The 14689-nt window shown below is 46.1% G+C and overlaps 2 protein-coding genes across 9 annotated transcripts in view; both read left to right on the top strand.

The window, feature by feature from the left end:
* Window positions 1-113: 113 nt before the first annotated feature.
* sirt2 (sirtuin 2 (silent mating type information regulation 2, homolog) 2 (S. cerevisiae)) lies at window positions 114-5223 on the top strand. 3 transcript variants are annotated; one of them, XM_081722593.1, is made up of 16 exons: window positions 114-282; window positions 1014-1060; window positions 1327-1378; window positions 1465-1575; window positions 2068-2109; window positions 2288-2394; window positions 2489-2545; window positions 2640-2708; window positions 2858-2987; window positions 3115-3174; window positions 3553-3608; window positions 3739-3815; window positions 3921-3972; window positions 4055-4122; window positions 4238-4304; window positions 4451-5223. In XM_081722593.1, coding segments are annotated over exons 3-16 (1044 nt in total). In that variant the 5' UTR covers window positions 114-282; window positions 1014-1060; window positions 1327-1377; the 3' UTR covers window positions 4598-5223. The 3 variants fall into 3 exon arrangements, with proteins under 3 accessions (XP_081578719.1, XP_026877504.1, XP_026877503.1); XM_027021703.3 differs by lacking the exon at window positions 114-282 and adding an exon at window positions 437-533; XM_027021702.3 differs by lacking the exon at window positions 114-282 and adding an exon at window positions 547-863.
* A 797-nt stretch (window positions 5224-6020) lies between these two features.
* rinl (Ras and Rab interactor-like) overlaps window positions 6021-14689 on the top strand; it is a 14430-nt gene continuing 5761 nt past the window's right edge. The window contains exons 1-9 of one of the 6 annotated variants that reach the window (XM_081722591.1): window positions 6021-6624; window positions 7256-7354; window positions 9311-9464; window positions 10918-11026; window positions 11774-11846; window positions 12402-12490; window positions 12641-12732; window positions 13243-13462; window positions 14033-14641. In XM_081722591.1, the coding sequence (XP_081578717.1) occupies window positions 7317-7354; window positions 9311-9464; window positions 10918-11026; window positions 11774-11846; window positions 12402-12490; window positions 12641-12732; window positions 13243-13462; window positions 14033-14641 (1384 nt within the window). In that variant the 5' untranslated portion in view covers window positions 6021-6624; window positions 7256-7316. Of the gene's footprint in view, window positions 6710-7255; window positions 7355-9289; window positions 9465-10917; window positions 11027-11773; window positions 11847-12401; window positions 12491-12640; window positions 12733-13242; window positions 13463-14032; window positions 14642-14689 lie in introns of all 6 variants that reach the window. The other 5 variants (XM_027021699.3, XM_081722590.1, XM_027021701.3 and 2 more) reach the window with 5 other exon arrangements.

Raw genomic sequence — 14689 nt, 5'->3', positions numbered from 1 at the left:
CTCCTTTTCCATGTGTGAAGGCTTTAATCATGTGCTGGCGTCAAATCTATTTAGGAGAGTGTGATAAATCCCATAATACATCCTACAGACACACTAGACGTAAATGGTGCCAGCAGACCTGGAGGTGAGGAGAATGAAAACCGGGGAGGTGAAGGGCTCGTGTTCATGCAGCAGGCCGCGTGACGGTGCATTCACGGCCTGAGTTATGGAGCTTTTCTTCATGTTCAGCCAAGCAGCCAGAAAGGTTGGCATGCGACCTGCATTCTGTGTGGCTTGGAGCAGGTTTGTTTTTAGACTTATTTGTAGACTTCACATAGCTTTATAGACAGCTGCTTTTAAAGGTGCCGTCGGTTTCCAGCCGGACGGCTTTTGTTGTGAAACGTGCTGGTGCAGAGCGGTGACACTCCGTAATATCTTCCGGGTCTGTAAGAAGCACGAGTGCGCCCGCGAGCGAGTCCAAAATGAACGCGCGTGCAGCATAGCATTAGGTTACGCGTGCCGTAACCCGTTTGTTGTAGAAAGTACATGTGCAGGTACGCTGTCTTTGCTGTTTCAGTGTAATAAATGCATCTTTCCAAAAAAGCCTCAAGAGATATTACAGCCGCGTAGCGAGAAAACGACGTAATGTTTGTTTTTAGCACGTTAGCTCCGTTCACGCGCGCTCGTTTTGGACGCTCGCGGGCGCCCTCGTGCTTTAACCGGAAGTGGTTGTTGGTGCGACCAGTTATCGTGACGCACAAAACAATCAGTCGCCCCTCTAACCAGATTAGCTAGTTAGCTGCTTTCATACTCTCTAGATTATACTCTAGATTAGTGAGGCCTTCATACCGAGGAGGACATTAGCTAGATGTCTGGGTCTCGAGGTATTTATTACCACTAATGCTTAATCGGTGTTTCCCAACATCACCTTAAACAGCCTCATTCAGATCAGTCCTCACTTGGTACCTAGACATCGAGTTAGCAAGATGCCTTTTATTCTTAGCGATAACACTTTTATTTGGTTTGTCTTATAGAATCGACTAAAAGCGCAGAAGAAGCGACCGACAGAGCAGATCTCAAGGTACTGAATATACCCAAACCACCAGATAACAGGTCAGATGGGACCACTGGGTTTGAAGACCTGGACAAAAAAGAGCTCAAATGTATTAATCCCATCAGTCCCAATTCCAGCCTGTTTAAGATAAACAAAACTACAGGTTCATATTGTCTGCATGTGATTAGCCAACGTGACCCATGACTGCGAGTTTGGAGCGTAGTCGGTCCACTGGTGTGTCACCCTAGAAAGATGCCTTTCTCTTTTATCTCTTTTAATCTCTCCCCCTGTAGGCTGAATCAGACGACAGCAGTGAGGAAGAGGAGGTCCCTGGCGACACTGAAAGTAGGCGCTAGCTTTGTACTGGTCCCATCAGCCTGTGTAACTTGTGTTACTTGTGAGCTAAACTTCAATGTTCCCGTGTTTTCTAGTGGATTTCTTGCGAAGTCTGTTCTCTCGGACACTTGGCCTTAGTCCTGGAGAGAAGGTTCTTGATGAGCTGAGTCTGGAAGGGGTGGCGAGCTACATCCAGAGTGGGAAGTGTAAGTGTGAGAGAGCTGGGATCCTCCGCCATGGTCTGTGCGTTCTGGGATCCTCCGCCGTGGCCTGTGCGTTCTGGGATCCTCCGCCGTGGCCTGTGTGTTCTGGGATCCTCCGCCGTGGCCTGTGCGTTCTGGGATCCTCCGCCGTGGCCTGTGCGTTCTGGGATCCTCCGCCGTGGCCTGTGCGTTCTGGGATCCTCCGCCGTGGCCTGTGCGTTCTGGTATCCTCCGCCGTGGCCTGTGCGTTCTGGGATCCTCCGCCGTGGCCTGTGCGTTCTGGGATCCTCCGCCGTGGCCTGTGCGTTCTGGGATCCTCCGCCGTGGCCTGTGCGTTCTGGGATCCTCCGCTGTGCCTGGGAACGAGTGTACAAGATGCCAATCTGAAAAGAATTTTAAAAAATCAGTAAATAGTAAAAGCAAAAGATGTTTTTAAAAGTTACTTTACCAAACACACCAAACTCCACCCCTTAAACAATCCTGTCTTTTCTTTAGGCAAGAACGTTATCTGTATGGTGGGCGCAGGAATATCCACATGTGAGTCACTCCATCTGTATTGGCCATCCAGACTCTAACAGACCCAGCATTTAATAAACTCTTAAGAATTAAATAGGGTGGTGAAAGAAAATCTTGCATATTTGTAGCATGATGTTTAAGACAACCTGCAGGTCCGAATCCCCTCGGCGGTAACAGTAGGGCTCTGTTCTCCACACAGCTGCTGGGATTCCTGACTTCCGCTCCCCTGGAACTGGACTCTACGCTAACCTGCAGCACTACAACCTCCCCTACCCTGAGGCCATCTTCCAGATTGATTACTTCAAGGTTGGCCTTCTCCAGGGCTGTTGTGTTCAGAGGGTGTGTGTAACGTGACGGTCCTTCAGGTGACTGACCTGACATCTCTCTTCCCCACTGTCAGAAACATCCAGAACCTTTTTTTGCGCTGGCCCGGGAGCTGTACCCAGGACAGTTCAAGGTCAGAATAAACTGCCCCGTCACTCAGAGATCTGCAGTGACCAGGTGTATCTCTGTTTTAACAACAAAAAATGGTATTTGTTTGTTTGTTTCAGCCAACACTGTGTCACTACTTCATCAGGATGCTGAAGGATAAAGGGATCCTGAAACGCTGCTACTCACAGGTGTTGCGTCCTGACTCTGTCCCACAGGGTCTGTCTGCCTGCCCACTGCTCTTGTCCTGATGTTATCCTGATGGTCACTTACATGGTACTCTGTCCAATCGAGGGGTTTTGTTTTCCATTATGGTGTTTTGCTTTGTGGTGTTTGTCAGAACATTGATACTTTAGAGAGGGTTGCTGGGCTAGAAGGAGAGGATCTGATTGAAGCCCACGGCACTTTTCACACCTCTCACTGCGTGAGCCAGTTCTGCAGCAAGGAATACAGCATGGCGTGGATGAAAGGTGCCCACCCTCACTTCACTCTGCGCTGCACTCAGACTGCTCCTTTACGTGGTGTTGAGTTAGCAGGTGGCTAACAGACCCGTAATGATCCTTAATGCCCCACTTTCTGCCCCTGATCCCGGCACAGACAAAATCTTCTCTGAAGTCATTCCCAAGTGTGACGCCTGTAACAGCCTAGTGAAACCCGGTCAGTTCTCACTCCGTACTGCGCTGCACTGCTGCTTTTATGTCTCAGTGTAGTTTTTGTGTTGCAGTTAAATTCATTATGTGTAAATTCGAAGTGAAAAGTCTGAGGACGCATGCAAATTTGGTGTGATTAACACTCTGTAAACAAAAACTTGTTTTTAAGGTTATAAACAAATGTTTTCTCAAACATGTCTTGATTCAGTATGTAGATGATGGTGTAATTTATTTTTGGTATAAGGTAAAATTTAATGTAGATACTGAATAATTCTTAGTTCCTACTGAATAATCTGTCTGGAGTTTAAGGGTTAAGCACGCATGGTGTTTAATGCGTTATTGGTGTGTAACAGTAACACTAATCTGACTCTCATCTGTGGCGCAGACATCGTGTTCTTTGGGGAGAATCTTCCATCTCGGTTCTTTACATCAATTAAAAATGTAAGGGAACCATCATGAGCGTGAGCACTGACAACCAATCACACACCGTGCCTGTTACTGCGTGCGCTCTCTCTCTCTCTGTCACTCGCTTGCTTGCTCCCCCACCGTCTGTCTGTCTCATCCCCCTCAGGACTTTCCTAACTGTGATCTCCTCATCATCATGGGCACATCTCTGCAGGTTCAGCCATTTGCGTCTCTTGTTAGCAGGTGAGAAGCACATCCAGTTCTCTGAGTAGAGCATGTCTACAGTGCTCATGTCCACAGTCCTGCTGGTCCTTTGCCTCTGTCTTAACTCCTGTGTTGTGTGAGCAGGGTTCCAAAAAACTGTCCTCGTGTCCTCATCAACATGGAGAAGACAGGACAGGTACAGCTGTCTCACAGTGTGGCACCGTTATGCTGTCTTCTCTTCTAACTCTCAGTGACGATGTCTCCTTATTTGCTTCCAGGCGAGTTTTGCAGCAGGACTTCTGGGCTTTGGAGGAGGCCTGGACTTTGATTCTGATGGAGCTTACAGGTCAGTCGCCACACGTCTGTCGTACCTGCTCCATGGTGCGTTAGCATGTCTGTACGATCCGATGTGGGCGCTCTGAGGATTTCAGATGATGATGTGAATGCCGACTTGTTGACAGGGACGTGGTGTACCTAAGCACGTGTGATGATGGCTGTATGGCTCTCGCAGACCTGCTGGGCTGGAAGGTAGAGGAAACATTGCGTACATTCTCTCTCACACATGCGCGCACACACACACACACACACACTCCCAGAGCCTTGACTCATCTCAGAACTGCAGTTTGCTAGCACAACTTCCTTTCGTTGTGTTTTTTTTTTTTTTATCATCTGAGGCGGAGCTTGAGGAGTTGGTGAAGCGTGAGCATGCTGCGATTGACAGCAAAGATGCAAGCAAGAAAGATGCGACGGCCAATCAGAGCTCTGAATGCTCAGACAAGTCTAGCCCAGGACCGGAGGCTAGGAAGAGTGACTATCAGTAGAACACACAAACGGAAAGTCTACCAGTGAGCAGGGATGGTCCATACGGCTGAAAGCTCGGTCTCTTTGCTCTGTGTCCTCCAGTCCCTGTCTGTGTGAAGCTTGTATAGCTGCCTAAAATCAGACAAAATGTCTAAAAATGGAAAATGGTCGGTTTCACAGGAAACATATTTGGGAAAGATAATTTTACCAAGAATCTCCGCCCATCTTGTAATGGTCTTTTTATTACAGAGCTTTATGGAGTCCAAACTGTGCTGTGTGTTCTAAAGGAGAGAGAGGTCATGCGGCCACACTGCACAGGAGCGCCACCTAGTGGCAGGGGCTACACCCCAGCAGTCAACACCACCGTGTAGTTCAGCCAACTTATGAAATGCATGCAGCTTTTATTGATTGATCTTAATTTTAATATTAATGCTTATAACATTATGAAACCTAGACATTTTTGTATAATTGATTTTGTATTGTGTTCTTTAATAATGTATTTCTCTAAATCAATTCTAGTAATATAATCCCAGCAGGCTATTGCGTTGTCGTTTGCGGTGTGTCTCCGTTGGTTCTGGCGTGTTCTGCAGAAACAACTGCTGTAAAAAACTCTTCAAATGCAAGAAGTAAACAAAACCCAAATCTGTTTCATTTTCTTCATTCTTTACTCCCTTTCATTCTTTCTTGCGATTCTGTCCTGTTTACACCTGTATAAAGCAGCTTACTGAACTCTAGACCCTGATGTCTGGTCTGTAAGGACAAGCTGGAAGGGTTCAATAGTGCTTGTTCTGTTCCTGACAACCATAATGCTCTCCTACAGTTGCGTTTGTCACACTCACATGATCAACCCGTGCTGGATGTCATAACTGGATAAATCTTTAGTTAATTAGACCTGTACTACTCATCCTCAACATGAAGATGGAACACCTCTGCTGTCCACCAGGAAAGGAAAACAACTGATTAACCTGGCCTGTCCAGGCCCTGTCCAGCCTGTGTCCTGTACACTTGGGGACAGTCCTAGCTGGAGTAACCAGTACATGATACTTTAGGCCTCATACAACATGTGTAAACTGGTAAAGCACAGGCTAGTAGCTCATAACCATTACCCAGTTTCTTACCTTACAGATTCAGTGTTGTCTGATTTTATATTTATTGAGTATGTATCCTTGTATGTCGTGGCATCGCTGTTATTTTTGATAAACATTACTGACTCAGCTCTTCACTTTTTCTTTTCTTTTTCTCATTTTAAGTTTCTGTTCCTGCATTATTTTTAATCGTTTTCATTCTTCAGAGATATTACTTTATTGTTTAGAGATAACCATACTGAATTACATCAACACAACACCCTTGAGTTATATTTGATAATCTGATAATAATCTGATATTCTGCCTGTTTTTTGTTTTTTTGTATATTCTGTTCTTTGGATTTATCCCCCAAAAATAATGAATAATGTACCAGTAAAATGTCACTTTATTTGACGTTAGTGTTCAGATCAACACTTCTGTGATTTATGACAAATTATGAATGACTAAACATGCAAAAATATAAATGATTAGAAATGGTAAATCTTTCAGTAGTAGCACTGAGAGTAGCTGCTTCAGATTTGTGAATATTATAATATTAATCTGATAACTCAGGAAAGAAATGGAGAGTTTGTACAAAATTGTAACTAAAAATGCAACAAAATTGCCTTTTTAAAAAATAATTGCATGAACTGCTCTTGTCTCTTTATAGCCACGTTATGGTATGAGCACTCCCCACTGAATACAGAGCTGTTCACCACCACCTACACGCAAGCGTGTGTGTGCTGTGGTGTGCATGTGTGTGAGAGAGTTTGAAAAGTTTACCACGCTGTTGTGACAGGCGGAGGGCGAGGACAGACCTGTAGAAGCACACATAGTGTTAAGCGACGCAGTCTGGTCTCCGAGTCCAGCAGCTCAGCCTGGGGGACTTGAGTTCCTGGGAGTCCAGCTCTGGGGACGTTACCGGCCGGATCACACAGCGAGCGGACACATTTACGCACCACAGGACAGAGGGAGTGAGCCATGTGAGACGCTACATGTGTCAAACGAACCACACGCACCTGCTGGAGACCAGCAGAGCTCAGACAGCAGCACACATACCTGTAGAGCGTACGTGACTGTTTCACTTTGATATAATGATCTAAAAGTTCTGTGTATTCGAATGTTGAATTGTTGTGGGGGTAAATTTTTAGTTCTGCCCTCACGGTGGTTGGTAGATGTGATTGTAGATGAACTGTCACAAATATGCTCTATCTTAAAAATCATTCAGATATTTTGACTTTGGCATTTCTAATTTAGTAGTTTATGTTTACTCGATACCTGCCTGATATATATTGGTCTCTACACAAAGCCACTGATCCTTTAAGACACTTTCAACTGGAAATGCTCCTGTACATCTTCAGCAACCACACACGCATGCGTGCGGCCTCACTTCAACAGCTCCACCTCCAAGTTTGAATTTCTGCTTTTTGAAGACAGTTAAAATTTCACGGTTGATAAAATCTGTTGGTAAGATGACAAGAAGCATAACGAAAGCGCAGATAAGACCAGAGCGAGAAGATTCAGGCAGGACGTAGAAGGATGTGGGCATGCGAGTCTTGTCTCATTTCCTACTTTTCTCTTACTTCACTTCTCTGTGTTTCGTTACAATGGCAGAACCCTGAAAGCACCCTGATTAGACTTCACAACCAGATTATGGCCCCACCCATCAGATAAAATGAGAGGATTAGACGATGAGTCAGACAGTGGGGAAAGGTGAGAAGCAACAAACATCCTCACCAGGGTGACCTGGTTCCATTTACAGAGATTACACAGAAATTCCAACACACTTACAAATGAAACTAAAATAACTTGATTTTCTTTGACGTGCACCACAAAAATATTAGAATGTGTATGCTACATCACTTAACAAAAAATAAAGACAATCAAAACTGAGTGAGGGTTTCAGGAACAGGTTATTAACTCAAATTATCAAGGCTACAATATCCAACCAGATTTGTCAACAGTGAACTTGGGAAAAAAGGATTCAGAAACACACAACAGTATATTTGTGTGTATTTCATAGAAGGCTGGACTGGCTCTTTCGTTCTCCCAGACAGTGGTGGGGTCATGGCACTTTGCCACTCCAGTGTACATGTGTTTGTGTGTCTGTAGAAGGCGTATGACTGTGTGCCCAGAGTTGTTCTGTGGGAGTGTGTGGTGTCAGGGCCGCTTCCAGTGGGGTGTGGGTCGGTCCATCCTTGTACTCTCAGGGTGGTAGCTGTCAGTCAAGCCTGTTTGGTGTGGGTGATGGACTCCACCAAAGGTCTGCATGGGGGCAGTCCTCATCAGGACAGGAGGGCTTCTGGTGGGGCTGTGACAGGATCTGAGGTAACTGGGGTACTGGGAGGATCTGCGGTAACTGGGGCACTGGGAGGATCTGAGGCAACTGGGGTACTGGGAGGATCTGAGGTAAATGGGGCACTGGGAGGATCTGAGGTAACTGGGGCACTGGGAGGATCTGAGGTAACTGGGGTACTGGGAGGATCGGAGGTAACTGGGGCACTGGGAGGATCTGAGGTAACTGGGGTACTGGGAGGATCTGAGGTAACTGGGGCACTGGGAGGATCTGAGGTAACGGGCACTGGGAGGATCTGAGGTAACTGGGGTACTGGGAGGATCGGAGGTAACTGGGGCACTGGGAGGATCTGAGGTAACTGGGGCACTGGGAGGATCTGAGGTAACTGGGGTACTGGGAGGATCTGAGGTAACTGGGGCACTGGGAGGATCTGAGGTAACTGGGGTACTGGGAGGATCGGAGGTAACTGGGGTACTGGGAGGTAACTGGGGTACTGGGAGGATCGGAGGTAACTGGGGTACTGGGAAGTTATATAGCTGCATCGCTGCTAATGAGAACAATGACCGTCTGACCTTTACATATCAAATGGTTTTGCTCTTTTTTGTGGCCAATACACAAATCACTGGCTTCTTCAGAAGTGCTGCTGGTTTCTTTGTGGTTTTAAAGACATAAAAATACAGATGTTGAGACTTCTTCTCATGTCTCTGCTAAAATGCTAAGATACAATGCTACATAAACATTCAGTCTAAAATGACTGAATTACATTCAAGTGACATTTGAAATATTTTTCTCGTTTTTACATTTTAAAATAGTTCTGTTATTTGTTAACTATTCGCATAAAATGCATTAATTCATAATTATGGTGTAGTTTACATCATTGTCAAGAGCGACCACTTTTTGGACCTAAAGTTTGTGGTTTAATGATCCCCATCTCAGTGTCCACCTCCACTGGGTGGGGTGGTAGTGGGGGTCTTCACTGAGGTCAATTCAGGACTGGAGAGAGTTTTTTCCAGTTGGGGTGGGCATTTGGTCAGTGTGACATCACATCCAGCATCAAACCATGCCGCCACAACCACAGAGATTTCCCACTTATCAGTGTCTCACCTGGCAGGTGTGATGTCAGCTCCCATGTGTGTGAAATGGGAAAGGGTGTGCAGGTTTGTGTCGAGCACTTTAGGGCTTTGTAATGCATTGCTTTTGTTATTTACTTTACACTCAGTACATCTGTGCATATACTACACACGTAACTGTTAGTGACTGTAGCATTAAGTATAGCATAAAGTATAGTTTAAAGTGTAAGTACAAATTATGTATTAGCCAGGGTTACTCTGCTTACCCATACATGTATCCAGACACTCTTCTTCCATGGCAAGTGTGGATGACACGGTGACCAACGGGGTCTGTGTGCGTCACAAGGGCCCGCTGAGACTCCTGCAGGGGTTGCAGCTGTGTCGAGGGGCCTGGGGCCCCGGAGACCCGTGGGACAGGCACAGCGCACACGCTGCACTCTGGGGCAGACCGCCAGGGGTAAGTCTCTCATGTTACACACATACGGTACATTACAAACGTTGAAAACTGTTGACAGTTCAGCACAATTGAGAGTACGACCACATTTTCGGATGCTTCCCTTTGTTTGCTTCCTCTTAGCAAAATATTGCAGAAGTAATGATAGATGAACTTGGATTATATAGGACAGAGAGAGGTCTAACAGATCTAACATGATGGCACCAAGTATGTGAAGAAAGAAATGTAACCGTCTGAAATTTTTGTGGACATAATGTAAACATAGGGCTTCTGGGAATTTGGGAATGTCAGTAGATGGGAAATCAAAGACTTTAAATATAGGGTATATGTTTATATACATATATACAGGGTAGGAGGGGTTAGGAACGCTGTCATTTATCTTTAAGGGTCTGACCTAGTGCTGAGTCACTCTGAACCAGAAAAAACCCCCAACATATTTCACAACTTTCTTTCTTTTGTTCTTTCTTTCTTTTTGAAGAGGCTTCAACATTTTGACACTGTTTGCAGGACAGGGTTCTGCACTCTTTCCTCTTGAACAGAAAGGGAAGTCTCTCCTTCCCCTGCCTGAGAGGCACCAGGCTGGTTCCACATTAGATCCTAAACGGGACATGTGGTTAGGCACCTGCCCATCATCTGACCTCGTTAACTGACCTCTCTTACCGTTGCACTTCATTTAGTAGAAACCTAGAATCTGAGAGTATACAGGGAATGTCAAAGTATACACATATATAAGAATATGACCTCATGCCTGACATGATAACTCATTATTTGATTAAAGATTCCTTCCCGTCACTCTGAGCTAAGCTGCGCAGGTCAGAAGCTGATCGTGTCTCATGACTTCCCTTTGAATTCTAGTGAACTCTACGAATTTAACTTGTCACCTGGTTATTTTTGGTTTTGGTTTAGCTGAAGATCTCTGAGTACATCATCTTCCTTTTGTGTGTGGTTTGTGGTGTGTGGGTGTGTGTGTGTGTGCATACTTGCATGTATGTAGCCTGTGTGCATGTGTGTGCATCTGTATGTTGTAGAATTAGTCACAGGAAAGCCAATGTGCTTACAGAGAAATGACCAGGTTACTCCAGGTTACGCTCTGGGGACAAGCTGCACCCAGACAATCATTAGCGCTGACATTATGATTATCAACCACCCTGTAACTGCCCAGCACTGACCCAGTGTCCAACGTCCAGCACTGACCCAGTGTCTCGTGTCCAGCACTGCCCCAATGTCTCACATCCAGCAATGATCCAGTGTCCAGCACTGATCCAGTGTGCAGCACTGACCCAGTTTCCAGTATCTCGCACTGACCCAGTGTCCAGCACTGACCCAGTCCTTATCTCTGCACTAGTGTAGTTGGAACTCCCCTGACCTTTAAAGCTACAGTAGCATGTAAACCTGTGCACTTGTTTAAATGGAGCCCAGCTGTCCTGAGCTGTCCTCTCTGTCTCACTCTCAACAGAGTTTCCTGGTGGTGGATGACTCCTCCTCCCAGAACAAGCTGCTGTGTGTATCTGTGGATGGCCAAGACAAGACCGTCCTTGACTTTTCCATCCTGCTCACTGGCACAGGTGAGTGGCACAGCCACTGGACCCCCAGTCGAGTGATAGATAGAGGTCAAGCACTGAGAGACAAAGGTCAAATGCCAAGAGATAAAGGTCAACATCTGAGGGACAAAGGTCAAACGATGTGAAGCGTCAGAGAGGAGTGTAAAACACATAAACCGAGAGAAAGGAGTGCAAACGTGGCTACACGCAAACAGCAAGGTTACACACACACTGATCTCCTAAACACACACAGATCTAATGTACACATACAGATCTCCTAAAGCAGAGCTACGTGGATTATCTCTGCGTGTTCCGGTTCATGCACACAGGCTGTACTCTTCGTTAATGATGACATTGTTACCTCATGGGTAGGAAATGTTTCTTTTTGAGTACGACCCACCTGCAGTGAGGAGCTTATTTAAGTGTTTACTTAAGACGTGACCACCAGAAGCCAGAGCAACACTTCCTGCTTCCTGCAGCCTGCTGATGAGGTTAACACCAGTCTGTCCAGTTTCTATATCTGACTCAATCTCTCTCTCTCTCTCTCTCTGTCTCTCTCTCTCTCTCTCATTCACTCACTCACACACTTTCTCTCACTCTCTCTCTCTCTCACTCACTCACTCACACACTCTTTCTCTCACTCACTCACTCTCTCTCACTCACTCACTCACTCACTCACTCACTCACACACTCTCTCTCTCTCTCTCTCTCTCTCTCTCTTTCTCTCTCTTCCTCTGTCTCTGTTCCTGTCTTGACTCTATTCCCTTGCAGCTCTACAACTAAGCACTTCTCGTCTGACTTTCTGTGACCTTCTGCAGCTGGTGACATTCTACACTCTAAGCAGGTGAGGCACTATGAGGTCGTGTCTTTTGGTCGGGGCTGGTGGAAGATCAAGTGGAGATGGGATCCTACGGAAGTGTGTTTGTGCAGGCATGTCCTAATGTCAGAGCGTTCAGACCTGTAAGATGAGTGTCCAACTGCTCAACAAGACCTGAAGAAATTGGGTTTTCCATCCTCCAAGCACCAAAAAGGTTTTCAAATGCTCAGATGTAGAGGTTGTGATTAGAGCTGTATCACGGGCCACTGTGAGGGTGTTTCATACTAACTCTCTCTCTCTGACTATTTCTGAATATGTGAGAAGCTGTTAAATCTGGGACATTGAACATCATTTTTGGAATTAATTCTGCAATAAATCGTAAATTTTGAGCATTCTGTTAGAAAGGGATTTTTGTTCTTTTTTTTTTTGGCAGCCAAGCTTGATTTATTCTCTATAGCGAGTTCTCACTGAGTCTTTACTCCATCCAGGTGGTTCTGAGTTCTTCCACACTCACTGTGGTCACTGTGGTCAGGTTGTCTGTCTGTCTCTCTCTCTCTCTCTCTCTCTCTCTCTCTCTCTTAGAGATGTGCTGCCATTGTGTTTGTTGGTGCCTTCATGGGTGTGTAGCCTGACCAAACAGCCAAGCCACCTGCTTCCACAGCTGGGCCCAAGTTAGTCTATCTACTGTTCCATCCCAGCTGTCACTTACACTGTACTTCACACAGTGCACTGCTCTTTCTCTCTACTCATATGTGTGTGTGTGTGTGTGTGTGTGTGTGTGTGTGTGTGTGTGTGTGTGTGTGTGTGTGTGTGTGTGTTAGAGGCCTGGCTTTGTCCTTCAACAGATCTTCAGCCTGTGGTAATGACTCCAGGAACAACAGACTCTCAGGACACTGTGATGTGTAGCATACAGGTGTCATCATCTTTGTCATAAACACTAATAATGCTTCAGTTCCATGGCGTATGATACAGACCTGTCCTGTGATGTACACTGTGTGTGATACAGACCTGTCCTGTGATGTACACTATGTGTGATACAGATTTGTCCTGTGATGTACACTGTGTGTGATACAGACCTGTCCTGTGGTGTACACTATGTGTGATACAGACCTGTCCTGTGATGTACACTGTGTATGATACAGACCTGTCCTGTGGTGTACACTATGTGTGATACAGACCTGTCCTGTGATGTACACTGTGTATGATACAGACCTGTCCTGTGATGTACACTATGTGTGACACAGACCTGTCCTGTGATGTACACTATGTGTGACACAGACCTGTCCTGTGATGTACATTGTGTGTGATACAGACCTGTCCTGTGGTGTACACTATGTGTGATACAGACCTGTCCTGCCGTATGGCAGGTTTTGTTGTTGGCCTCCTTTTGTTCTTCACTTATTGCATCTTCATTTTACACCAGTTGACGACATCCAGTGGTGCCCTGTGTATCATCAACCCTCTGTACCTACACGAGCACGGAGATGATTGGCTGACATACACCTCAGCCAGCCCACAGCCTGCCAGTTACCCAGACCTTAAAAGAGACAGGAGAATGAGCACAGCAAGACCATGTGTAGGGGCGGGGCTAAAGAAGGGGGGCGTTTCACTGGACAAGCCCTCCAATAGTAGTGACCAGTCAGGTAACAGAGAATGCTGAGCCATTTCTATTTTTTATTGAGCTGTATTTAAGGTACTATGATAATTTGCAGTATTCATTTAGAAAAAGAGCTTACATCATTCAACAGTTTAAACTAGAGGAGACGCTAGGCCAGTTTATTCTAGAACACATTCTAGGTCAGTTTAATCTAGAGCAGAGTTCTAACCAGTTTAATATAGATCTGACTGTGGGTCAGTTTAATCTAGAGCAAAGCTCTAACCAGTTTAATGTAGAGCAGACTCTAGGTCAGTTTAATCTAGAGCAGACTCTGGGTCAGTTTATTCTAGAACAGACTCTAGGCCAGTTTAATCTAGAGCAAAGCTCTAACCAGTTTAATATAGATCTGACTGTGGGTCAGTTTAATCTAGAGCAAAGCTCTAACTAGTTTAGTATAGAGCAGAGCTCTTCTGTTGTCCTTGTCATCCAGCTCAATTCTGCAAATACGTACAGCAGGACAATGTAAACATATCAAAGACATCAGTTTTTCAAATGGCTACACTGAGCTAACCTGCTCCTTTTGCAGTGAGTATTCTCATGTACTTCATGTCTCCAGTAGGGGGTGCTGTTCAGAGCCCCGTCTCGCCAGTGACTACAGAGGGTGTGGTTTTGCGTAGGTCAAGTTGTTCAACAACACCAGACCCTGTGAGGAGGGAGAGTGCAGAGTCTCTAGGCCCTGTTCCACAATCTCCACACCGCGTGTCTTGGGTCGAAGACAAATTCTGGCTGAACCCTCCTCCTTCACCCTCTCTGCTTCAGCCCCCATGCCTGGAACTGGACTCACTGTCAATCAGCAGCATAGAGGAGGAGCCTGAGGCTGAAAGCCCTTCCCAGTTGCAGCACTTGTCCCGCCTCCCTCTGGCAGACAAGGTTAAGAACCGGCTGTCTGCGGTGGGCCAGGCTCTGGGCAGCCTGATGTCTCCACGACGACGGCTGAGCAAGCGTGTGCAGGAGCTAAGTGAGCGGAGGGGCGGGGCTTTTGCTGAAGCTGTGCGGGGTTTCGTGGAGCAGATGATGAAGCTCAGTGCTGTTCCCAGCGGCATCAGTGTGGATGTTCTCCAGGACGTTCGTGTCTCCCTCACGGCCCTGAAGGAAACACTGTATGACTACACCGAGATCCAGAGCATCACTGACACCCTCACAGAGCTGCCTGATGTAGAGCTGGGTAAGAACCAGCTCACAACAACAGGACTGAAAGCTCAACCTGTCAAAC

Source organism: Electrophorus electricus, chromosome 11 (genome assembly GCF_041902795.1).
Source record: "Electrophorus electricus isolate QZ-2024a chromosome 11, ASM4190279v1, whole genome shotgun sequence".
In the NCBI taxonomy this organism is placed as follows: domain Eukaryota; kingdom Metazoa; phylum Chordata; class Actinopteri; order Gymnotiformes; family Gymnotidae; genus Electrophorus; species Electrophorus electricus.
This window is presented reverse-complemented; position numbering and strand designations above follow the sequence as displayed.